Genomic DNA, 27,054 nt, shown 5'->3' with positions numbered 1-27,054 from the left:
ATTACAACAGGGCTTTACTGGTAAACAACACTACATCTCTGTTAACAATAGATTACACTTCTTATATGTAATATATGGGATAAGAAAGAAGATTATACTTGCTACTAACACTCAAGCTCACAAATCATAATTGTCTATACTTAATATCTCAGCCGTGCTACAGATACTGGTGGTACCACCAGCTGTAAACAATACTCGTAGAAGTATGTGGTTGGGAAACCACACTGTGGCCCATGCAGACAGCTGACATGCTGTGTGTCAAAGCAGACTATAAAAGGCTTTCTATGTGTGAGAAAATGAAAAGCCAGCTGCTTGGAAACTACCGTAACCATCATTTGAAAGTCAGTGGTCTACATTTGAAGACCTGGGTCAGGCATGCAAAGCAAAAAATGTGCAAGCACGTCTAACCCAGGTCACGCATCCAGAGACTGAGCAAAGCTCATGAAACAGAAAAAAATTGTCAAAATCAACAAGGAGCAACAGGGGAAGAAGTAAATCACCAAAATACACAGAGAGAGCAAAGAGAAATAGTCAGGTCATCCAGACGAATCTGAAAAATGCGCCCTGAACCTGAGCCCCCTAATCACCCCACCCATGCATAAAAGAGCTGCGACCTGCATAACAGACCCCTGTGCTGAATCCACCCGCTCACTACAGCACAATAGGGGGTTAGTGCTTTGACAGCGATGAATAGAAGTTCACCCGGTGCCCTGCGGTTGGGAGAGGGCCCTGAGCTGCAGGGCTTTAGAGGGGCCCCGGTTCATCACCGGGACAGGGGCAGAGCGACAGAGAGAAGCACTGTCAACAGCTCAGCAGCCTTGGCACTGGTAGATCAGAGGCCTTCATGCACAACACACAGCCCGAGTTAGTGATTCAGCATTACGCAGCAGCTAAGACGCCCTCAGAGCTCAGAGACTTACGTTGCAGCTGAACGGCTCATATGTGCCGGGACTTGACGGATCGGGAGACTCCGACAGATCAGACTGGCACGTTTGTCTGTTTTGTATCTCAAACTCCTTCAGCTGCAAGAAAAGATGAGCCAGTTAGTTGATGACGTAGGCCCTGTGTACATCTGGAACGTTCCATAAAATGATTTGCTTACAGGAAGGAGACCTGTTGCTTTGAAACGCTTTCAATTTGATATTTTCACTTCATCAAAACGCTTGACTATTTATTTATTCAACTGACTTTTTCTCCTTAAACAAACTCAACTCAAAGATGCATATTTAGTGACCGAACGTCGGGGCTTTTCGACAGCCAGTTAAGCAAATTCAAGTTTTGTAGCCATTCATGACACCATACCCGTGCAAGGGCTTCTTCTATGGAAATCATATTCTCCTTCACCATCATCATTAGCTGAATTCGCTCTTCGTCACTCATGGTAATTTCACTGGCCACGAAACCAACATCATCCTCTACAAGGAGAAAAACAACAACAACAAAAAAAGTAAATTGCCTGAAATTCAAATGACATGGTTCCTATGAATAAAGAGTTCTTGCGATTATTAAACGCACCTTTTGAAATCTGGCGTGTTGCTCCTTTCGGTGACTTGCGGAAACTCTGCCAAAAAGACTTGCTCTTTCTCTTTGCATCCCATTTCCCTATGAAGTAACAACTGCTTTAATTACAGAGAAAAACCCACCATCCAAACACATTCTTAAATGCACACTTAAGGGCAGTACTGTGGATTCAAACAGATTCCCCTCGACACCACCATCGCTGTTATGAAACAAGTCAAATGCTGGACCAAACAACTCTTCTGTAAGAAGAAAAAAAAGGAATAAAAAAAATGGGAAATGTAAAAGTATAACTTACCTCCTGATCCATCATCCGAGCTGGATTTATGCACAGGGAACCTAAAAATCAAACAAGATGTTTACTTTCGTTTGAAGAGCTCAATTGAAAGTTCAGACCCTGGAGCAGAAAACTACCTGTTATCCAGAGTTATTTTCTTCATTTTCCCTGCTCTGCCACCATTTCCTCTTATCAAGTCTTTCTATCCGGTCAACTTGCGTAAGATTAAAAAAAACAAACAAACAAAAAAAAAAAACAGAAAAATAAGAATCACAAAAGCGCTCTATGCCTCATGACAATCGTGTCATAGTGAAGGCCAATCAAAGAAGTCAAAACAGATGAAACAGACTGACTGCTCTTGGCTGATGAACAGAGGTCAGTGCTCTACGGCCATCGCTGGAACAATAGAGCCTTTTTCTTGTCTGGTTGGGGTTTTGCAGCAGCAGCAGCAGCAATGTGGCCCCTGCATTCCCCGCACACTTTCCCCCTCCCTCTCTTTCTGTGTGTGTGTCTCTCAGGGCTGTTTGTTGTCTGCCGTCCTCACAGTGTCTCTATCAGCTGACTCCTGTCGCCTGTGTTGCTTCGTGTGTATCAGTCTGCAGATTAGACCTCTGCTCTGTGGCTTCCTCCCCGGTCAAACATACCAAAAGTTGCCACAGTGAAATTTACACTTTACGTGTTTGTTCTTTTGCTAAATAAACCCCGAATGGCGTCCTAATTAGTCTTTTACAAGATGTTCATTTTATTTGACAACATCTGGTTTGACACTTTGCTTCAGGTGATGAATATGTTTCTGCTTGAAATAGCCTGGCTGACGCATCCGTTTGATATGCTGGCTTAAAATGTCTTGGAAGACCAAGTAAAAGATGATAATATAGCAAAAGTTCATACCAAGCCAGATGCAGTATCTACCAGAGCCAGTATGAGAATATGATATTCAAGCTATTGATCATGTTAGGGGGGGAAGAGTGAGACACCAGCTTTGTTTTGCTGCTTTGAAACATAGGAAGCAGGTTAGGTAACTTTATTCATACAAGAGTTGGCTGCTCACACGTACACACAGACAACATTTAGGACAACAACAGAGACAGTGACATAACAGTGACAACGGTTCTGTAATAATGACTACTTCTAAAGTGTTGCGCCTTGATCCATCACCATTTCTTTATATTGCTTCCGAGGACGCAGATTTTCTTGTGGCCTTTGAAAAAGGTCTCAAACAACAGTTCTCCAGATTTTTTCCTTTTGAATTTGGCTGTTTTTTCCCCTCATTTTCAGTCCAGTCCTTGTACCTGACCATTGTCAGAGTAACGTGAGTTTGTTGAGCCTCATTTAAGCATAAAAAAAGGGCACTTAACTCGAGAGATCAACCCGTGTTGTGGCTGTACACAACAGACAACTAGCAACAACATATTTTAAATTGTATCTTTAGACAATTTGTTATCAGCAGCTTGTTGCAAAGATACATCATTTGTTCACATTTCTTTGATTGGATCAATAAAAAATGCCAAAGAGGACACCGTTTGACATCATTTTTTATATCAACAAGGTTAATCCCAAAGATTTATTAGTTGAAAACTAAACTACTATGCAGAGTGTTCCTGAAACTGGACAAGTGGAGGACAAAAGAGGAAGTGGCTATTTACAGCAGATTTTACAGCAGTATCTGAGAGTGATGTCCTTAAGAAATAGGAATAAATCCAGCCATTCACTGAAGCCTCATCTGACATGGTCTCAATGGAAGGGTGGCTGTCAAGAAGCCATTCTTAAGGAAGGGAAACAGGGAGAAAAGGCTGAGGTATGCCAAATAGCACAAGAATTGGACTGAATATCAGTGGCAACAGGTCTTATGGAGGGATGAATCCTCCCCAGAGCCCGGACATCAACATTATTGAAGCAGTGTGAGATGATCCTGACAGAGAACGGAGCAAAGGCAGCCAACATCCAAAAAAGAGCTTTGGGATGTCCTTCAAGAAGCCTGGAGAACTGTTCCTGACGACTAAACAAAGAAATGATAAGAAAGCTTTTCTAAGAGGGTTCAGGCTGGGGGAAGAATAAAGGTGCTCATACCAAATATCAACTTTCAAGCTCTTTAGAGTTGTACAAATAAGCTTTGCCTTATATACTGTATTTCTGTTAGTGATATCAATCAGCTCCCTCCTGTGCTGCTTGTAATGTTATGTTTTGGTGCCACTAGGGGGCGGTATAGGTTTCTTCTGAATATTGAGCTACAATGAGTCTGTACAGTGTACAGCTATGAGTTACACACAGAGTTTAATCTCTCTCCATCCAGGTTCTGAACAACACAAACTATATTTACAATGAGAATAGGATCCTGAAAAACAAGAATATTGCTCCATTCTTTGGAGCACTGTCTTGTCTCTTAAGCCCATTTAATCAAATCGGCATGCTGGTTTCTCATTACTCATCACCTAAATTCTTTCATTTTCATTTCAGCTTTCCAATGACTAACTATGACCAATCTATAAAACCTTTCAAAGGAAACAATGGAAGGAAGGAAGGAAGGAAGTGTAAAGGTCACAGAGAAGTGCTTCATAAATTCGACGCAAGGGCACCAGGAAACAGAGGAAATGCACGTGTCCACAGGGGAGACACAGATAATACAGGACGAGTCATCATTGCTAGGCTTCCGTGAGGGATAAAACCTAAAAGAAATCCGGACTCTTTTCCGAGAAAAGCTTTAAAGCCACACACAAAACAGTCACCGAGATTCTTTTGCTTTTTTCCCCACAAGCGGTTATTGTTGATACGTTCTAAAATCTATTTATTACCTTCTCTCAACTTCTGGTGTCGATGTGGCACTGCTGAGTCCAAGGGATTCCTTAAAGAGATGGAAATCAATGTGAATGTCACACATCGGATCCAACGCTCCCATTTCAGGATTCCGGTTCCCCCTCGAGCAGGGGCGATTAAGTTTAGTAGGATATAATACACACTGTAAAAAATACATGATAACAATAATAATTAAGAGGCACAAACAGTAAATCTGTAAAAATCGGAACTTGGCATCAACAGAATCTTATTTCTGGTATCTGTATCAGCATCTGAGCACGTTTTCAAGGCCAGTTTTTACATCAGTCAAATGATATGTTGTGGACTTATTAGATATCTTTAGCCCGGCATAATCATGACCAGGCAACTTCTCAGCCTGTTATCAGTCAGTCTGCTGACGCACAGAGGAGGAAGTCGCCTCCTCCTCGGGGTCTGACACGCTCGGAGCCGGACACTCACCTGGATCTGAGAGCGGAGATGCGGTGATGTGGTCATTGAGTCAGCCTTTCCCTGAAACACAGAGGAAGTGAAGGAGTAAATTACAGTGTCATCACATGACAAAAGTAGGACACATATCCATCTGGCTTCACTGGCCAGCCAACATTACGGAATAACACCAGTTAACAGTTATGTGTCACTGGCTGTGACCTCTGCGATTGCTCCACCACTAACTGATGCATGAGCGGATCTAAACTGTAGAAGAAGTTGTTTTAAAAAATACAAATAGACTTATAAACAGGACCATTGAATTTTCAAAGTGAATAGTTAATTGCCAAAGATTAAAATCAAATAGTGACAATACAAGAAGGGAAGTTTTTAGAGGAGTCAGGAGAGAAAATCAACAGCACTTCTATCTTTATCTTTGAAATCTGCTAGCCTGGGTGGACAAACACTATAATTAAAACATTATAAGTGTTAAGTAGAGAGCTTTAGAGGTTTAACGGTTTGTGTAAATCTATGCGACTGTTTTACCCTGAGTGTAAATTCATACTGAATAACAGACTCTTTATCTTCCCAACAAGAAAGCAAATAAGCTTTTGCCAGGGGTGTCAAACTTCTCTCAAATGGGGATGTATCATGGAAAATATAACATTTTCACTGAGTCATAGCATATATTTGGGTGTCTGAAGTCAACGCCAAACACTGAGAAACCGCAACCCTGACACTTTGTTTGGGGCCACCTAGGTCTAAAAAAACGTCTCGTTCAGTCAGCCGTTCAGATTTGCAGAGAGTTTCTACATCGTATCCCAAGCTCAGAGTAAGGCAAGGCAAGGCAAGTTTATTTGCATAGCACAATTCAACAACTAGGTGATTCAAAGTGCTTTACAGAGACATTAAAACAGTACAAATAAAAAGCATGATTTAAAATTTAAACAAATAAGAACAATAGATAAAATCAGTAGTTAAAATATGATTAAGTTTTGAAACTCAAGCTTCAGATTTGGAGCTTTATTCAAACGCAGCTGAAAATAGTTGTGTCTTCAAACTGGACTTAAATACACTGAGTGTTTCAGCTGATCTGAGGCTTTCTGGGAGTTTGTTCCAGACATGTGGAGCATAGAAGCTGAATGCAGCTTCTCCATGTCTGATTCTGTCAGGAGGTCACTGATGTATTTTGGTTCTAGACCATTCAGAGCTTTATAGAGCAGCATCAGAACTTTAAAGTCTACCCTCTGATGGACAGGCAGCCAGTGTAAAGACCTCAGAGCTGGACTGATGTGGTCCACTTCTTTGGTCTCAGTGAGGACTCGAGCAGCAGAGTTCTGAATAAGCAGCAGTTGTCTAACTGACTTTTAAGGTAGACCTGTAAAGATGCTGTTACAGTAATCAAGCCTACTAAAGATGAATGCATGGACTAGTTTTTCCAGGTCCTGCTGACACATCAGATCCTTTAACCTTGATATATTCTTAAGGTGATAGTAGGCTGACTTTGTTATTGCCTTAATGTGTTTTTCCAAATTTAGGTCTGAGTCCATCACTACACTCAGATTTCTGGCCTGGTTGGTACTTTTTCGGTGTATAGATTGAAGCTCTGTGGTGACCTGTAATCGTTTCTCTTTGGCTCCAAAGACAATTGTTTTTTCGTTAAGCTGGAGAAAGTTGTGGCACATCCAGTCATTAATCTCTTCAATGCATTTTCCAAGAGCCTGTACAGGGCTTCGTCTCCTGGTCACATTGTAATATATATCTGTGTGTCGTCTGCATAGCTATGGTAGTTTATTTGTACTGTTTTTTTTATTTTTTATAATCTGTGCCAGTGGGAGCATGTAGATGTTAAACAGAAGAGGTCCCAGGATGGAACCTTGGGGAACTCCACATGTGACTCTTGTGTGCTCAGATGTAAAGTTACCTATTGACACAAAGTACTTCCTGTTCTCTAAGTATGTTTTGAACCAGTTTAGTACAGTTCTGGAAATAACTCCAGTCGTTTGAGTAATATATTGTGGTCAACCGTATCAAATGTATCAAATATGAGTAAGAATTCCAACTCGTAATTTTTATCTCCTCTCAGCTTCAGGTTCAAATTAAGTTGCTGTTGCTCTGAAGTTGAAATTCTTTCTCTTGCTTTTTGATTTGAGGAATCATTTTCAGCAGCAGGCAGCAAATGCTCTAACGGGGCTTTGTCTGATGTTTTACGTCCTGACTTGGAAATGTGACTCGAGTTCAGCGCTCTTTTTCCAGCTTCCCATTAGTCCCTGAACGCACCGTCAGTGGCTCCACCATTACCTAAATAACCTTGTTAATGTCAGTGAAAAGTAGCCTGTATAAGCAACATTTATTAATATCAGCCTCTAAAAACTTAAAACACAGAGGAATGAAGTGACAGTGAAGGCGATATGGGACAGAGGAAATACTACATGAGTTTTGACACGATAATAACACTGAGCTGAATTTGGTGCGGAAAATCAAGCTTTTTGTGGAGCCTTTTGACTCCAACGGTTCTGAAGGTTCTCTTAGAGGACAGGATCAACTAAAGCACAAAAGCTTTACTTCTGGGATTGTTTGCCGTTTGGATATATGGGTTTTTATATTTAGAAAAGTTTATCCAAAGTCAGCCCATGACCATCTGTTAAAATTACGCTTAATCATGTTACCCAGTTAGTCACACACTTTGACCTTCGATGTATGTATGAAATGTTTTTCTAAGTAAAACAAGACATGCATTTAGCAAGCTGGTGTTCCAATTTAGTGTCAGATATCAGTTCTGAATCTGCTTAATTGTATGTGACCGCTGGACTGGTGACTGGCTGAGCCCTCTCATACTGACTGAACTCAGATAGTTCAGCATGTGCATGTGTCAGGCTGTTATTATTGGTCAGGACTTGCATTTTCCCAAAAACATGATCTAATTTTGGTTTTGGTAAGTAAGCCGTTTCTAAATAACTATCACCTGAACTTTTGGAGTGATTCAAATCAACTATCGCTGTTGGACAATTATATTAAGGGACAATAGCAAGGTTTGCTGTTTTTCCTTCCCTGACGAAGAAGGGCCCAAGGAGCCACGGTTCGCTACCTGCTCTGACGTATGGTAATGATGTGCTTCAAAGGTGATTGATGCAACGGATCTCAAAGGAGGCAGACCTCTGGCCATTTTGTCAACTCGTGACAAAAATACTTGGTTTAACATGTCTCCTTTAAAGCTGCAGTCTGCAACTCTTTTTCAAGCATAATGCCTGGAACTGTCCGAGGATTCTGAAAGTAGTACATTAAATACCCCAATACAAAAAAAATGAGTTCTCTAGGTCCCCTATATGTCCCGCTAGGTCCCTCCAAAGCCAGCAGGTTTGTTTACAAAATTGCAGACCGGACCGGTAAAAGGTAACCAATCAGGTTTACGAGCTGGGCTCTGCTGCCTGTCAATCACCGATTGTGCACGCGCGATACAAGGTAGGCTCGTCCCCACGCTTATTTATCTAGACTATTGAACTTCATTACGGGCTTGTCTACTTACTGTGTCTTCCATGATCGCAAATGACAGGTGAGTTGATGAATGAGGAGTCGTGTAAGCGCATCTGGCGTGCACGTCTACGTGCACGAGTTCTCATGTGTTTTGATGGGGCGGGACAGGAAGTTGAATAACTTTTTATTTTTCGGTTAAAAAATAAGCATTTCTTGCATTTTGCGACTACGGAGGTCACCGTTTTCAACTTCAAGCGTTCTGATAGATCATGTAAACTCTTAAAATGCCAAAAAGTAGGACTTTACGTATGACAACAACAAATCCTGCAGACTGCAGCTTTAAAAGAAGGGGTGATAAAAGTGGCAGCCGAAACAGCCAAAGACTTGCTTACCATCTCTGCATCTTGTACTACTTTGCGTTTCCGTAGCTCCTCCATCCTTTCGCACACGTCGCTGAGGGAGGTGCCGTAATACTGAGAATACTCCTGAACCAGGTCGTCAAGGTTCCCCACAGAGCCATCCTGCAACAGAGAGTGAGATTCAAACACCGACACTGATATGACCAAAGGCTAACAGAGGAAAACAACACCGCGTAGGGGCTCAGTAAGGTGCAAAGCAGCAGGAGTACCCTGTGACACTCACGATAAGCCATTGTCTGAAACTTTAGAGCTGTCAGCAGCAACACAAACAGCCAGGAAACACAGAGATAAAGCACCGGGAGAGTAAAAGCCGCGGGGACATCAAGCTGTGATATTGCCTCTGTCTTCACCAGCTTGTCATCTTCCTGCTCAGTGATCCTTTCCACCTCCTCAGTGCTCCTGAGACGTGACCCCCGGGGGCAGATGAAGCACTGCGTGACGCAGCTACAATGCTCATTTTGCTCTCGCAGTCACCGGGACTTGACTTGAGAGGCCACGGTTCAGTCTACCGTAAATCACAAGAGGTGGAGGCACTGAATCAGATGAGTTTTTGTCCTGACACACAGCCCACACTCCGGGATGTAACCCCTTTTAGTTTCCTTCAATTGTATTAACTAAATGTGAGGTGATTTTATTTTATTGTTTTGCTCTGTGGGAAGATTCCAAATCACAGAATTTTTGCTGAGTTTTATCATCTAGTTAGTTGTCAGGAGCACAATCAACACAGGGGGTAGTTTGCTTGGATTTAGATGAAAGGGTAGGGCTTAAAATGAAGGGAAAAGTCTCTCTAATTTACATTTTTTGTTGTGAATATTTTTGGTTATTTTCTATCGCATGCAAGCAAAACTGGGTTTTTTTGCAACTGACAGAATTATTTGTGAGTTTGGACGGGGAAATTAAGAGTCGGGAATGATTCAGGGAATAAGCTAAAAAAAAAAAAAAAACGTGACACATGGGATTCGTTTGAAAATTTCACTGAACGATAGGACAAGCACTTCCATTCACTGGCGAAGCAAATTTCTAGTGGTGGAACTGATTGGTGGAACAGCAGGTCACAGCCAGTCATACATGGACTGGTTCAAATCAAAGTGTTCCCAGACGATGGCCGTTTAGGCTACATTGCTAGTGCCTGTAATTCAGTAGAGGAAGTAGAGGATGCTAAATCGTACAGTGAAGGACGCCAGTCAGAGTTCGATGAGTTAATTACCGACTGATTGGGCACATTATTTCAATCTTTGGTTAAACGTAAAAAAAAACTATTTCGCAACAAATGTGTTTCAATTCCCCACATCAAGTCATTTTTTTTAAACGTAAAAAAACAAAAAGAAAAACACCTGAAGTGAGCTTTTCAACTTTTAATGTTTTCCATTCAGCTTTTCTTTTTCAGTTTCTAAACGTGAATCACAAACAGCAACGGAGACCCATCTAGCGTCATTCATTAACTTTGTTAACGTCATTCTCTCAGACTTTTTCTTCCAAAGAACTGCAGCTACTTGCAGTTCCCACTATCAGATTTTTCATGTACTTCAACACACTTTCAGTCATAAACTAAATATCTAAACCAATCATGTAGGCTCAAAACAGAAAGATTATTCCCCTTTCAAAAATGCCCTTAAACATTATTTTTCCTACTCTACCTTCAGCTCTGTTTTGGTCTCCATTGACCTTTTGAGGTGGTGGAAACTCTTCGGCTCTCCGTCGTGTTCAGCAGCTGGTTGTTAACTCTGTCACTGTGGTGTTTACCAGGAAGCACATAGTGGGTTATTAGTGGTTTTATGTTGAAAACAGCTGCCTGCTGTGTCTGGAAACGATGGTGGAGGAGTGGCGAAGGTAAACAAAATGGAAAGTTGTGGGCAGTAAAGCCAAAAGTCAAAAGGTGAAAGATGCAGCTAACGGTAGAGAGGGGATTCTTCTTCGTTGCTTTATCAGTATGTTACATTTACTTGTAAATAGTCAGGCGATCTGAGTAAGTTATAACGGACCAGAGCCACGTAAAAAAAGAAGCAACCTATCCAAACTGATGGTGCCTTTAAGAAAGTCTCCTTCAACATATTCACGTAATTCCACGTAAGCTCTCCCAAGTTTGAATAAACAAACAGTTTTAATATGTAGAAACTGAATTTAACTGAGAAATCAAGACAATATCCACTTCCACATGTTTGTCCATGAAATCCAGAACTCTGTTGACCAAATTCACTTATATTCATTTTTTTAAACTTTATATTCATTATAAATCTGGCCAAGGTGGAAGCCATACAAACTCACAGCATGTGAAAATGCGGCCTATGAAATATTACTGCACCAAGCCTGCAGCTGGCTGAAGGAAAACACGTCAGGCAGCTACAGAGGCTGCAGCAGGACTCGAGTCTTTATTGACTTAAAAAGCTAAACAACAAAAAAGAAAGAGAAAGATTACCCTGTGGGTGAAACAGGATGAGGAAAAATTTAAAAGCGTAGGAAGACGTCACCGTGTGTAGTTGTGAGTTAGGACTAGGCTGACAAACACATGCTGCGTCAGTAATAGACATCCATGTCCAGAAACCGCTCTGTGCATTATCATCATCACTCTGCTTCTCCCATGCCGTCCCATGAAGTTATGCAAATGTACCCGCTGAGAACAGTCCTCTGCAGTGAAAAGTAATGCTCTGTGCTCACTTGTCTCGTGTCATGGCAATCTGTGACTGGCTCAACTGTCCAGAAAAGAGGCCCATTCATTTGGTAAATGACATGCCCCCCGGTCGAAAATGGCCTGAAAAATCTGGCCGCTTTTCATGTTCTCGAGAAACGAGGCGAAGACCGACTGAGAGGCTCTGCACAGTGCCTGGCTGCAGCCGCTCTTCTGCCTCCGACTGCCACTGATTCACATAAACAGCCCATTGTAACGCGGCCACATGATATTGCAGCGCCTTTAGTGCTTATTAGACATGGTGTGTGCATGTGTGTGTGTGTGTACATCACCGTTAATGATGCATGTAAACACGTTTGAGGTATGTGTAAGACAAACAATCAAAAAATGTCTCATGCTGGAAATTCTTACAAAAACAAGAGTTCTCTAAAAATGATGCCACTGTACTTGATGTTTGTCTCCTAAATGAATGGTGTCTGAGCCAAGACTGCAGCATGACACATCAACCGCAGAGGCTTGAAAAGAGGAGCGTGGTGTCACATTTCTCAGGCGCTCAGCATCACATAAGAGGACAAAAGATCCACGTGCCCTCGGGGCCCAGGGTGGGAGTGTTTTTAAAGGTCCTCTGTCTTGTCTTTAGGCAACCAGACCAGGCTCACAAAGCATCAGCAAATAATTTGCCTCAGCCTGCTTTCTCTGACAAATATTGTTTGGAAGTCTTGTTTTTTTTCTGTTTTTTTTTCCCCCACAATATGAGACAGTGGAGAGGACAAAAGGTCATTTCTATCGCAGAGATGTTCTTTTATACTTGATACTGAGATAGGGTGAACTTAAGATGTCGGCATTTTGACGTACAGTAGAGTTGTCGCCAACTTAATTCCACGGGAATGCCACATCTGGACAGATGTAGCACATCGGCCTAATTTCTTAACTCAGGTTTCTGTTCTTTTACACACTCCCAGGTGAAACACAGTCCAGCCCTCATCGAATGTGTACTCACCAAAGATTTGTCAGGTATCCATCAATCAATGCAGCAGCTTTCAAAAGTCAAATATATTAGCGTCTGATCCTAGTTTAGCAAAGAATCCTCAACTGAACATCACTGCCATGCCACGGCAGACTTCTGTACGCGAATCAGTACCGGTACCATAGGACTGACAGATGTTTCAAAGGATCAGGAACAAACACAAGAGTTGCTAAAGAATTTTTCTCATGAATGAAAGCTCAGAAACACAGATACAGCTCAAAATACTGAGGCTAACTTATCGTGTGAAACAAAGTTGAATTAAGAAAAAAAAAAAAAACATTCTCCAGTGATTTTTGCAGCTCTAACCGTAAACATTCCAGTGCAAACCTTAAAAATACACTCACCACAAACAGGCATCCGGCTGCCAACAACAGCTATCCAGGAGTTGCTCAGTTCTGTTAAGTGAAAGGCTTCGTTTTGAAACTTAGCTGAGTTTGAAAGAGTGGAGGACAACACATCCTGAAGTGAAAGGGGAGGGGAGTCCAGCTCGCATAAATTACAGCCAGCTTGGTTGTGGGGAGGTCGGGGGAGTCGCAACCACATATGACGCTGCTGCTGCTGCTGCTGCTGCTGCTGCTGCTGCTGCTGCTGCTGGGTGGAGCGCTCTGCTCTCTCCAGCTGTGGCCCGCAGGGACTTGGCTGACTCACATGTTCAAATAAACCACCACCTCTAAGTGTATGAAAGTGCTGCTGCATGTTTATGTCTGCAGTGGAGTGCAGGGAGGAGATCAGGGAGCTGTCTTGGTGTAGCAGGAAATTTTGTCTCCCTCTGCTGATGTATTCTTAAAAAAAAAAAAAACTTTAACACACACAACATTAGGCTGAAAAAAAACAAAAAGCACTTAACGCTGGCAACAAGATGAATTACACACAGTGGGGCCAAATAAACCCTGTGCTTTATTATTCCTCTTCAGTCCCAAGCTTGCATAACAAAAACAAACAAATAAAAGATCCTCTTTCAAAGAAACAGACCAATGCCTGAATGAACTCATGCGCCGTATCTCCTCCTGAACATCACACACCAGCAGGTGGCAGCAGATAGTTAACTCTACATCCCTATCATCCAGTGACTGAGCGCTGAGGCACCGGAGCTGAAGGTGATGACGGGGAGCACAAAGTACAACAGACAGCCTGGGTTGAGGGAATGTAAATACTTAAAGAGGAAACAGCAAAGTGATTTTCCTCCTGTCTAAACTGCTGTTGTGTGACTTTATACCAACAAAGGCATCTTTATACATCCTGAAGGCATAAATTATATTTTAGAGTGGTGACCTCATTTGCTTGCAGCATTAGTCAGAGATTAAGAGGAGATCTATCCGTTAGCATCTTTGTCAAATCGTGATCCCACTTAACCGTAATCTTCCTCTGTAGAAACTGATCAGAGCCGCGAAGAGCAGCAGCAGCGGCGGCAGGAGGCAAGAACCAGGAGTCAGATCTGTGGCAGCAGGCTGCAGATTATGCTGAGATGCAGATGGATGGAGGAGATGGTGGAGAGCCGAGTTCAATCAGTGGAGCCAAAGGGCCGAGGCAGCTCATGCCAGAAAGGTCAGTTTTCCGCCTGGCTACACAGCGGCGGGCTGCTCGTCACCTCTGTGCACAGGAGAGGCCGGAGATGGATGCCATTCCTCCCTGTCAGCCATCTCCTTTTTTTCTTTTTTTTGACTTCATCTGTGCCAGGCCGAGCGCTCATCCGAGTTCTGGTCCCCGAGGAGATCGCTCCGTGCTCAAGAGAGCGAGACACATTCATCTGTCCAAGTCTAGTTCTAAGGCGAAGCCTGTCATGACACCAACCATTGTTCGGGGGTTATATGTTACATTTGAATGAATTCATGTACTGTACGTGACTTGTGAACTGCTACTTCGACGCCTCGTCTGTCAAAATGTCACCTTAGCAGCGGGAGCGGTGAGTTCATCCTGTGAGGATTTGGAGGAGTTATTAAGAGACATGAAATCATTCGACCAAGCTTTTAACATTAAATTTCCCTCCGATTAAAGTCAGTTGTTTTTTTACCTTGTTAACACATCCATAAGATGGTCTTTATGTATTTACAACACATATGTAGAGTAAAATCAGGTGGGGCTTTATGAGTTTTTTTATTGATACTTATGAGCGAATTGGGAAGGTAGGACAAGCTATGTGGAGAGCATCATAAAAGTAAGGGGGAGTAGTTACTTGGTGGGTTTTGCTCTTGTTGCTGAGATGGCAAACCTGACATGCTCTATTTATGGCCATGATAGCACAAAATAAGATTATGTAAGACTTCATGTCCTACCAACGTATGTTAAATCACGACAGAAGTGTATTCTTTTTTTTTCTTTGGGACATCGTAACGTTCCAACAAAAACACCAACATGGGTTTGCGGTCTCCATTATTGCGGCAGCTGCTTTGTAAAACAGCTGGGTTTTGCCACTAAAGTAATTATAAAGGCTAAAGCTGTTCCAACAATTTACCGGGGCGACACCACAAGAATCAGAAAAGAGCAAACGTGTCTGTCAAACTGTAGGAAGGGCTAGGCAATAAAAAACACCTCAAAGTTAGATCCAATTTATGCTGATAAGCGTCACACTTTCCGATGATCGAGGGGGCGGCTCGTCCCTCAAACCAGTGAAACGACAGCCAGTGTGTCTGGCCATCGTGTTAAAAATAAATGCTCGCTTAACACAAAACTCTGAGCTACCAGCAGGGAAGAGGCCTGAATGCACGGGGACAGACAAAACAAATCCATGGACCTCACAAGAGTGAACCTGCTTTGTCCTCCCAAACTTGTCGGGGCAATTATTTTTCTCTCAGAGGCAAGGCTTGTTGAGTTCTACTGTTGCTACCTGAAGCGCTTTTAAGCTTTTTAAGACCTTTTCGATAACTTTTTTCCTCTCGAGTAGAAGCTGCAACAGACTGCACTGCGTTCACTAGACTGAGTGCAGCAGCCAGGGAGCCGTCGTGAATGTGAGTGAGACAGAAAAGATGAAAGCAGTATGTTGCTTATGTAATGGTATCTAATATAGTAATAATAATATAGGTTCTTTGTAAGAAATATTTTGCACTAAATGTATCACTTTTACACTAAAATGTACATCTTTTGCTGTATCCATCTTTAATTTGCCAATCAAAACATTGTTTTTGTGATACTAAATCTCACTCTATTGCATCATTTAAGTCACATTTTTCCATATATACTCTCTAATCTACAAAACCGGCTGATTTAAACTGTCTGATCACTGATATGTGAGAGATATATATGTGAAATCTAAAGAATTACGAACCGAATTCAAAGCATGGAGGGGCGAGGTGATCAGCCCTGGGATTTCTTAGAAAGAAGACGAGGATCAGTGGGGGAGCTTAACCATTCAAGTCTAAGTGGTTAAGTGGATTCTGACAAGCTCCAAATGCAGGTTTGATGAGAGAGGTCGCACTATAACATGAGCGTCATGAGACAAAAACACATAAAGAAAAACATATCGCATACATAGCATCGTTTCGACTGCCTTAGCTGGGTCTGCCACAATCTGCTTCCATGCCCTGAAACGTAAGGATCACTGGAAGAAACCAGCCAGGGACCCTGATTAAGAACAGATGCAAGTGAAACTCAAAAGAAGATTAGAAGAGAGAGGAGGCACGGAACAAACCTTTTGTCTACCGAACTCAATCATGCAAATCCGATTGGGGATTTTACGCGGATCTGAAAGAGGGAAACTTTATTATCAGGAAAGCTCTCGCCTCTAAAATGCGGCACAATTCAAATTTGGAAACATGGTTTAATGCTCGATTCCAAAAGCACCCTGCTGATAGTTCTGAAGTGGCTTCTAAATTGTCCCTTCTCCTTGGAGCGTGCTCGATTCGAAGATCAAAAAGCACGTCATTAAATTTCAGTTGGATTACATGGATTGAAATTCTGTGTGTATTAAATTCTCTTCACATATCAGTGTGTTTGCAGTGGGCAACATGTTGATTGTTCCCACTCCTTGGGGCATGTTTAAGTCAGAGGTGCTGAAAACAAATCCCCCCCCCCCCCACAAATTAAAAATTCAACACAATTCACACCCAAAAACTATAGATCAGTGGTTTCAAATTGATCCATGAAAGGGCAGCACAGATGACTTGTTTCATTCAATCAACTGAACTGTCTGCACTGAAGGTCTTAACCAGTTCAGTTGATTGAATGAAACAAGTCAGCTGTTCTGCTGAAGGGTTGGAACAAATCCTGCAGCCACACCGGCCCTTTCACGGTTCAGTTTGAGACCACTGCTATAGATTCTTCTGTAGCAAAAGGCTCTAAGAATAGGACAGGGTTTGAAGTGAAGCAGCCTGTGGATTTTTCATATTCCTTGGACCATGTTTAATTCGAAGGTGCTGAAATCCCTTCATGCGCCCCTCACCCCAGTGCTCGGGTAATTACCCTTGTTTGACGGTGCCACGATCCCCCGAGACACGCCTGCCAGCTCGCAATGTCTCTGAAAGCATCAGAGTGGCAGCTCAGCTCACCCTTCAAAAGACCACAACATCCACTGATCCTCCAGTGAGACGCAAGGCAGGAGTCGAGGGGAGCTGTCAATCATGAAATGTGGGGATCGCGGGGCCCCCGAATGACATCATTCCAGAGGGTGTGAAAACATGCGAATTGGCTCAATCAGGAAAGAAAATCCCCCCAGGACACTTTTCTTTCAAAGCATTACATGGGAAAAATCCCGCAGAGTTGAGAGTCACTTGAATTGAAATACGACACAGCAGCAGATGGCAATAGCTTAAGATGAGGAAAAGAAACTCTATTATCAGAGAGGTGACGAATGTAACGCGAACAGATAACAATTAACGATGTTTACCGAGAGACCAAACATTTATATTCTTCCCACCGTAGCTTATACCAGTCTATAAACTTGGTGCGTTTCTTCTTTAAAGTCAGACGTTCTAACAAAAGCTTGTCTGTTGTAACCTAATTCCAGTTACTGTCCAGTGCGAGTGGCAGAAGTGCGCACGTATTGAGTAGGGTCAAGAGTAACACTCATATAGAAACCATAGCTGGAAAAAAAGAACACATTTTCAAAATATCTGGAGGTAAACCCCCAAGGCTTCGAGAAGCATCATTTTCATCTTGATTTCACGATCAGTGCAAAATATGTAGCAACTTATCAGGATAGATTTACTTACCAATTAAGTGATCTTTCATTTCTTCACTTTAATTACCAATTTCACTGCTACCAGATTCCATAAAACTGCAAGAAGTTGCAGCAAAAAAGTGTCATTACATACATCGGGGAGCAACTAACGAGAGTAGTAACAGGGTTTAATGGAGCTGACTCTCCATTTGAGGAACTGCAGTTTTTGGCACTTCTGTGGTGACCTCATCTTTAAGCCAGTGAAGTTGCCATCTGGCTGTTCCTCATTGTTTGGGTCAATAGTGTCAATAAGGACACAGGATATTCTGTTTAGCGCCAACAGGTTTAATATTAGGGAGGTACTCCCAGCAAAAAACTCCTGTGATTGGCCAGCACCAGTGGCCTGATCAGGCCCCGCCCACCATTCAACATCAACTCGGCAGCGAAACTCCCATTCGACTGGATGTTAAGTTATCGTGCTGCTCTAAATGAAGTCATTTGCTACACATATCTAATCTTTGCGATGTAGAATTTGAAATCTTAAAGAAAGCTCATCATCGGGATCAAATCACTTTAGAGTGAAAATGTTTTATAGCTCTCTTCAACAACACAGAGCAAAAAAACTTAGTGTGAGTTATAAAAAGTTAGTGGCTGACGATTTCGCAGATTTAAACCAGTTGGGTTTTTTGTAGTCTGCCTGCTAGTGGCGGAAACCGCAGACAGCCGCTTGTACTTTAACTTAGCTGTGACCCTTGTTTCACAGAGAGCGACACACATTTGAAGATCTGTTCCTCGGAGTCCTGCATTTTTCACAGTGTTGCGATGAACTCTGAATGTTCAGAGGACTGTTCACACGGATAGCACATGGCCCTTTTGACATCCACGGACGTCCCAAAAGAGCTGCCGACAACAGCTCCTGTCCAACTCGATTTGTCTCCACCTCTCAAGTCTCAGACGTACAGTCTCCTTTTCAGTCATTTTAAGGACGTTCCCTTTTCAGCCACAGCATAGCTTAATGGATGCTAACTGTGAGTAAAGTAAGAGTAATGGCATGAGGATTTATAGCGACTTCAAACCAGTTAGACACTTGATAAGTTTATCATAGAGTAGCTATTTAAGCTTAATCTCTTAAAGTCTAAAGTCCCCCCCAAAACACCACAGTTAGGATGTTGATAGATTTCCTCACAAAAGCTGCTAAATATTTCTTGTGGAAAGAGTCAGGACTTTTAACGTGGTCATTCCAAAGCATTAACTTTACTTCTAGAGCAGCATGGGTAAATGTCTTACTGCGTGACAGTTTTCGTCTTGACATTCCGATCTGACAGATGACATTTTCCTTTAGGATTTGTCTTTACGATTCAAACTTCATCATTTGATAAATGATGTCAAGCAGTTCTATCCCAGACTCAGAAAAACAGGGCCAAACCATGATACTACCACCATGATGTTTCACAGATGACATTGGGCTGGGATTATTGTGCTGGAAAACAGCACAATAAAACAGAAAAATAAGCAGAGTTAAGCTAGTTTGCTAAGTTGTTCAGAAAATGGCGGGAACTAGCAAGCAGAGTCGAACTATCCAAGTACGAAATATTCACAGAAGCTGTGTTTGAAAGGTACTTTACACCGTAAACGGTTCTGTAAGGTACAAAGACGAAACTGTTTGTCAGGTGTTGGTTGTTTCATGTCATCTAAATGCATGATTTTCAGCACAGCCAGCTACATAAGGTAGATGCTTACAATAAGGCTATCACCGACAAGTTAGCAAGATTTATATCTTAACACATTGACTCCCAAGTCACGTAAAACTACGTTTTTACTGCCCATGCGTTGGCTCCCACATGGTAAAAATACGTTTTTTTTATGGATTCTGAATCTATACATTCCAATGCACATTCTGTGTGATTTTTGTAATTATGTGATGAACAGAACTGACATAGATGGCAGTCAAAAACTGGTGTCATCATCTGGACATTTTGATCATTACGCCAATGGCTTTGCGTCAACTCAAAAACAATTTTGATAACGCTGATTTTGATTGTTGTGCATTTCCGCATTTTGTCCAATCGCACGTTTCCAGAGGGTGACGGTAAAGTAACATAAACAAACAACAAGAAGGAGAAGAAGACACGCGACAAGTCTAAGGAGGCGGTCTTATGAACAGGTTAGCTACACGTGACACGACGCAAATCCTCTGACCCGGATATGTAAGTATCTAAAGTGCGACAGGCTGAAAGAGCGCACGTTTCACAAAAGCCCCGATATCTCAGTTTGTTGTTGGATTTTGGTGGATACCCGCCTTGGTTTAGCTAAGGATAGCTCGCTAATGGCGGCACCTAGAGACTTGCAAAGAGTTTAAAGTCTCAGGTTTCAAACGAGCCATAACATGTTTCAGTGGCCCCATCACATAATATGCTGTGACTGTACAAAAAATGTAAAAAAAAGGGTTTAGAACGCTGGGATTCTACGACATAATTCTGTAAAAACCGCCGGTATTCAATGTGTTAAGATATAATGTACCCATTGGTATTGTTATTGAGGGGCTTCAGGAGCTTATAATGGAACTGGAATAATGATATACCGAGAGAAAGCCACACAGCTGTCCATGTGACAGAGAGCATTGGCAAGTAACCTTTTTTTAATATGATCAGTCTTAGGGAGGGTCACCATGGTCTTGAATCTCCTCCATTTGTACACTGTTGATTGGTGGAATCCAAATGGATGGTTGGCTGCTCTCATATTAGTTTTCAATTCAATTCAGTTTTATATACACCGTGTCAAATCCCAACAAATATCATCTCAAGGCACTTCAAAGATACAGTCCAATTCAAGCTACTTTGTAATATATAATCATAATTTCCAGTCCAATGGACTTCAACAACTCTTTTTAGAAAATCCACTTCCTTTTCGCAACACTATACCTTGTATTGTGAAGATCAGACTACAATGCTCTTCGAATGAAACAGAGCGCCCCACTTACACTTACACGACTGACCATCACATCAATGATTAGGAACACTCGGAATTTTGTTTCTGTAGATTAATGGGATTTGGTAAAAGTAAAATGGTGCGATGCTTCGAATGTCAAGAACACGGAACAAGCAATTAAACGGTCATAGTCCCTCAACGGAACTGAGGGATCTCTTGCTTGCTCATTCCTAAAGCTGACATGTAGTAAGATTCAATAGATCTTATCAAAGCTTCTTTTACATCAAAACTAGCCTTAAATGATACATTTTGTGCAAAAACTAGCATTAAACAATGCACTTTGTATAACTAATGAATAAGCATGTGAAAACGGTTGGGGGGGGGGGGGGGGGCCTGCACCTTGGAGTTGTTTGAAACCTCACAGCAGGATGATTCTTAGTTTGACGACAGGTGGAGCTTTGTATGTTCTCCCCATCCATGCATGGGTTCTTTTTGGCTACTACTCCAGCTTCTTACAACAGTCCAAAAAACATGTTTATTTCAATCCTTGCAGCTCCACTTCCAATGATGTACTCTCAGTCCCCTCTTTTTTCCTCTGGAGTGCCTCATAAAGGTAAGGTCTTGAGGTGCGTTTAGATGAACGACGATGTTGTAAAAATATATAACCTTCAATAATGCATAATGCTAAAAAAAGCACTAAGTCAAGCATAAGCACTTGGGAATAAAAAAATGCAATAATCAAATTCATGCATATTAAACCCTGTTCCTGCAGTTATATCTATATAAACTCATTTTAAATGAATCGATAATGTATATGAGACTTCTGCTTTGACCAATTTACATATTTCAGAAAAGCGCACAAGTTTCAGATGAAACTAATCCGACAAGGCCAACCTTTTGACAAATCAAGGCTTCTGGGATTGATTAATTTAGCCCATATCATTGTGGAGGAGGCCCTCTCACACTCTCAGAAGAATTATATGGCTCAATAACCAGTTCATACAGTAAATCCCTTTTTCAGTCCAAAATCTCATCCCTGCAGTCCAGTTGTTTTTATCACAGCCAAGCTTTTTTTTTTTTTTTTTAAATCACCCCCTCCTGCCTGCTTCCATTTTTCTTAGATACATCACCCCACTTTTCCTCCCCATTGCCCTTCTTTTCTTTCTCTTCCTTTAGGCCTAATGTGTTTTCTCCATTATTTCTTCAGAACTGTCCCCCCCGCCTGTCAGTTCGGACTCTGTGTAGATGGCTCCATTTGCTTCATGACGCAAGAAAAGAGGCATTCAACTGCATTATGATATATATCCTATTCCAAGTGGTTCTATATTAAGACTACGGGGTTGAACATTGGACTTGGGTAACAAAACTGTATTATTCATGAACAGACATTTTTTTTCCCCAAGAATTTAAATTTGTGCACATGAGAAGTGAGGGAAGAGGACAGCGAAGCACCAGGAGGAGAAGGGAAAAGGTGATAAAGGCATAATGACTGAGAACAAGCCCTACAGATGTATGTGGGAAATCTGGAAGACAAACAAGATAGAAAAAAAAATATATATTAGGATATAGGTAGACAGTTAAATTTACAGGGAGATCATTAGCAAGTAAGCCCACAATCAGCTTAAAATACAGATTGAATCGCAGTCGTCTGATCCTCTTAGTCACATTTGACAATGTAATTTTGTGTTGAGGTGGACGATTCACTGGCTACAAAGGACTGGGTACTGCCCTTATAAGCAATATTGTACACCTTGTAGAAACGGAACTAGTTCAAATGTGGACATCTATTCTCTAATACAGTCACAGCATGCCGCCTTTTGACGAATGCTTAAACTGTTTGACTAAATTCGGTCGTGAAAGTAACACCAGCAGTTTCAAATCAATGTGAGTTGAGAATAAGACTCAATAGATCTGTTATTGAGGAACAAAGTGTTTTTCTTTTTGTTTTACTATGAGCTGATAAATGCCTACAGGAAGGTCACCTGCCAACTTTGTGCTGCAGCAGGGGTCACGCGTGTAATTTCTATTTGGCCCGTCCATCCTGCAGGCCCAGCAGATACAATACCTGTCGCGCAACTTCCTGTCATTTCTCACAGAAATGCGCATGCTGCATTTCTTTGTAGCTTTCCCATCGCAGCTATGACGGCGACACGCACATCCTCTTTTTCCACGTTTGCCTTGTGCGAGCGGGGCAGTTTTAACAAAAACAACAGCCATCTAAAGGGTGCAGAGGCCAAACCTCTCCGCGTACACAGCGGGGAAAAAAAGTGTGGCGGATAAAAGAACTCAGGGGACTAAAAAAAACAAAGAGTTACTCTGAGTAAAGGTAAAGCTTCACCCTGTGACAAACTTTGTTTTGAGCCAAGAACACAGGTACACATCCGGCCACTCGAAGTCACCCATTATGCCCTCTTGAAAAAGTCAACACTGCAATCTATTCATTTCTATTCACAAGCAGCTTAGCGGTGAGCATTTTATTTCCTCGTCTCTCTTCCAGCTCATCAGTTTCGCTTGGCTTGAGCAGATGAGGCTATGTGGATAGGCTGGCTAATTATTGGTTTTAGTGGAGCCAAAGCAGGGAGAGCCGCCAAAAAACAAGCCAAAGTGTCTCAGTTGCTCCAGCTAGCAGAGGCACAGTTGATTGGAGCTTTTAAAAGTGCGAGTGAGCAGCTGTTTATGCAGCCCACGGTTAGTGTTGCAGCTCTAATCTATGAGTAAACTGTACAGTGTTTATGGAGGCAGGCTGTGGTTCCACCCATTCTCATGAAACAGTTATCCAGGTTGTACCTTTTTGGAGAGAGAGACGCATTTAGAAATCTAATTTACATTAAGTTATTAAGGGGTGCTGTGCGGTAACTAATTGATCGAATAAGATGTTGTTCTTACATTGTAATCCGCTCTGCTGTTCTCAGATAGTGAATGTGAACCAGCAATCTAAAATCTGGCAAGAGTGCGCGACACAGATGCTACAATCGCCACTAAAGCTGAAAACACTTTGTCCGCTGGGGCATTATTAGCTCATATGCTGAGGAAGGTTGCCACAGATGTTGTTTAGAGGTTTACACCGCAGCTGTACAAACTGTAGCAGATTTTATCAGTTGAACAGTCAAGGACAGTCTCTCAGGGAGCCCAGAATTACCGCCATGCACAGGTAAGTTGATTTAGGCCCATTGTTAGGGCGGCAGATCGACTGCGAACATGATGAAATTACACCTAATTACACCTAATTACAGCAAAGGAGCCACACGGGAAACCATTGAAGGAATTCCCAGCTGGGATTTTTCAGATGTCTCTGCTCAGGTGTCGTCCTCACAGAACTTTCAGTGTGGTTTCAGCACCTTTGGAGATTTTTCCCTTCAAAGAGTGACCCCTGATGATGTGAGCCATCCCCTCTCCGAAAGCTGTCGAGATAAGTTTATCTCCGTCGGATGCATCGGCTGTCAGATCTGCTCAACAAAAGCATTTTCCTTGTGAGACGACACAGGCAAAAGAAAAAAGGAGGAAACATGATGGACATCAGGCATATTTTCTTTGAGGAAAAACAAACAAGGCTCCTTCCTGCAAGTTAAATGTCAGCACAGATCTACCGCAGTCCTTCAGGTGCAATCACACGGAAAAGAGCACAACTGAGGAGGCAACTCCCGCTTTGAAAAGGGCAAAAAGGAGACAAAAGAAGTCAGGCTTAAGATCCCCCCCTCTTCCATTTCTATTCTCTGAGATCTTTGCCTTTTTAAACATCATATAAAAACAGACAGAACGGGCCAGTCCTTGCTGCTGTGTTGAATTCTAATGTGATTTTAAAAGCATTGTTGTTGTTGTTTTTCTTTTATGGACACTTTATAGATATAAAACCACATACATCGCACCGTGTACAGTGTACAACACTTTCTCATCAGTGAACTGCTGAGTAAAAATCTGCCTTGTGTAATCACATTTGGCTAGTTTTAAAGGCAATGGGTAATTTAACATATAGAGGAATAAATCATAAATGTGTCAATTTAAAGAGCTAACAAGATACCAAATGTGCACATGAATGCAGCTCGTAAAGACTTTACTGGAAGCCACAGAATCCATTACATGATTAATATCTAATACCAATAAGAGAGAACTGCTTGAATAATGGATGCAGTGTGTCATATGTGGATATAACCTTGGCTGAGATATTAGGACGAGGCAGGAAAGATGGTTCTGTGAAGCACTTTTTGTGAACAGCACACAAAGTAATGGTGCCGGGTTTTGAGTCGTCATCCACCTGCTTCCTGTCAATAAGCTGCCGATTGAAGCTTAAAGGCTTCAACCGGTTCCCTTGATTTTATTTTTCGGAAACAAAAAGATAATTCAGACCCTCCTCTTACACTGATTTCCCGATTTTATGGTGAGGAGATGCGGCATCATGCAGCGATCTCAGTGTGAAACAGGGAAACGGCTCCACTTTTAGACATGAAATGCTCATGCAGATTACAAGAGGAAATGTTTTGCAAAGAATGAAACGCCATGCACATCATGAGCATACCGCAGCCCTACATTTGTTGGAAAAGTACTCTACCAGATCGACCACAAACCTGAAGCACGAAAAGCTTGAACACAAAAGCACTACAAGTGTGATGCAGTTGCTAAAAGGTGGCGAACTGCGTTGATGGAAAAGCAGGTAATAAATGAGTCGCTTTAAGTGGTCCTCCTTAAATTTTCTGCTGGCACTCTTATTAATTAGAGTACCGAAAGGAAAAACATATTTGGAAAACTGACTCTTTAAACACCAATTTCACCTCAACCGTGGCATGGTCACAAGCACCGAACAATTAGCTAAGAAAATAAAGATCAAAAATCAATTTCAAAAGCTGCAACAGCATGGCAAAAGCCAAGAAACTGTCCATCAATTCATAATTTACATCCATGGATGAACCTGTGTGTGTCCGTCTGTGTGTAAAATGTCTTGCACTTTCAATCAATTCTTCTGCAAGGATGACTCCAGAAGGGAACTTTGAAAAGCTGAGAGCCAAATGTCAGCGGCTCCAGCCTCTCCCTTGGTTACTGCACTGAAAATGCTTTTGATGAGCCAATCCAAGGGGGTTCATCTTGGATCTGTTTCATTCGAGAAGTACAAAAGTTCAAACGTCCGCGCTTTAAACCAGTGACAGAGCCACAAACGTCTACAGACAACTGAGTAATGCGCTGAGACATATAAGCACATCGAAAATAAGACACGATAAATATTCAACACAGTGGATTTAAGCCGCACGGAGGTGCATCGCTCCTCCAGGCAAACACTTGCACAAACAAGACTTCTCTTTGGGATCACTGCCAAGTCAATCATACAACGCATTTGGGGGGAATCGCAGAGTGGGAGCCTTGAGGCTTCAGGTTGCGCCACGGAGCTTAAATGTGTGCCGTCAAAAACAAAAATGAAATCAACGCGTTAGACGGACAAGTTTAATATGTTTATTAAATGGTTTCTCCAGAGTTGCCTTGTCAAAATCAAGGCAACGACAAGCGGTAGCCAGAGTGGAATTGTGAATAATTTAAAAAACGCCAACTTGTCAACATGAATTTCTCATGAAACTCATAATGTACAACACCTGTCTCATGCAAACTGATGTCAGTAACAGGAGCAGCATTTCCTCTAAATGTTTGTACTGTTCAGTTTGGCTCAGTTGGGGCTCAGTGTTTTTCCTCGGGCAACAACGTTCTCCGGGAACACTTTCTTCTAGAAGCGCGGCCATCTCCGTCTCTGCAGATAAACCCGATTCGGACGCTAAACGTACGAGGCGACTGAAACAAAAGGGACATTTTTATGTCTTGTGGAGGGCAAAGGGTTCACCTCCAAACCATGCTACCATCCACACCATCCACTGAACTTAAGATTCAAATGCCAGCAAAGTGTCATAACAGTGACATAATAACCATGTGACATTTAACAAACTTTCTTCAAGATGCAAGCTGTCTTCTTGGATGAGTCAAGTCGTGGTGTGCAGCAGACTGAAAATCAAGCCCCCAATGAGTCAGGTGTCTCCATTTTCAAATCTATCATTTCAGAATTCATTAGATGCGACACTTGGGGAGGGGGTTACCACTCTTATAAGTGAATCACCCTCACCAGAAGTCAAGAGACATGGGGCCAGAGGTCCTAGTGCAAGTGCGCTGGCCTCAATGTGCCATGTAGAATCCAAGTGAAAGCACACACCAACAGATATGCCAACTTGTGAGACTTGGTACTGCAAAGCTGAGCCCCAGGCCTTAGTGTCCAGGACAGCTGACGTGTCCTGGAGCATGACAGAGTGTAGTAGAGTGGGCAAGACAGTCTGCACCATGAATGCATTAGCTAATGTCACTGTGGCAGTCAACATGGTCAGATTCAATATAGTATCGCACCTACATTCAACCACTTCATCCACAGGTTGTCATTGAGCTTATGACCGCACAGAATGCACTGCAAAGTGCTTCTACTGCAGCTGAGCGGCAGCAGTAGACATTGTA

The 27,054-nt window shown here is 42.2% G+C and overlaps 1 protein-coding gene across 3 annotated transcripts in view; it reads right to left on the bottom strand.

Annotated features, from left to right (window-relative positions):
• sash1b (SAM and SH3 domain containing 1b) overlaps positions 1–27,054 on the bottom strand; it is a 58,412-nt gene that overhangs the window by 8,840 nt on the left and 22,518 nt on the right. For 2 of the 3 annotated variants that reach the window (XM_075448293.1, XM_075448292.1), the window contains exons 2-8: positions 8,881–9,009; positions 5,048–5,098; positions 4,588–4,637; positions 1,817–1,857; positions 1,516–1,602; positions 1,303–1,415; positions 921–1,022 (exon numbers count right to left, since the gene is read on the bottom strand). In XM_075448293.1, the coding sequence (XP_075304408.1) occupies positions 921–1,022; positions 1,303–1,415; positions 1,516–1,602; positions 1,817–1,857; positions 4,588–4,637; positions 5,048–5,098; positions 8,881–9,009 (573 nt within the window). Of the gene's footprint in view, positions 1–920; positions 1,023–1,302; positions 1,416–1,515; positions 1,603–1,816; positions 1,858–4,587; positions 4,638–5,047; positions 5,099–8,880; positions 9,010–12,904; positions 13,096–27,054 lie in introns of those variants that run through there. The other variant, XM_075448294.1, reaches the window with a different exon arrangement.

Source organism: Odontesthes bonariensis, chromosome 17 (assembly GCF_027942865.1).
Source record: "Odontesthes bonariensis isolate fOdoBon6 chromosome 17, fOdoBon6.hap1, whole genome shotgun sequence".
In the NCBI taxonomy this organism is placed as follows: Eukaryota; Metazoa; Chordata; class Actinopteri; order Atheriniformes; family Atherinopsidae; genus Odontesthes; species Odontesthes bonariensis.
Note: the sequence above shows the minus strand (reverse complement) of the source record. Positions and strands in the feature narration are given on the sequence as shown.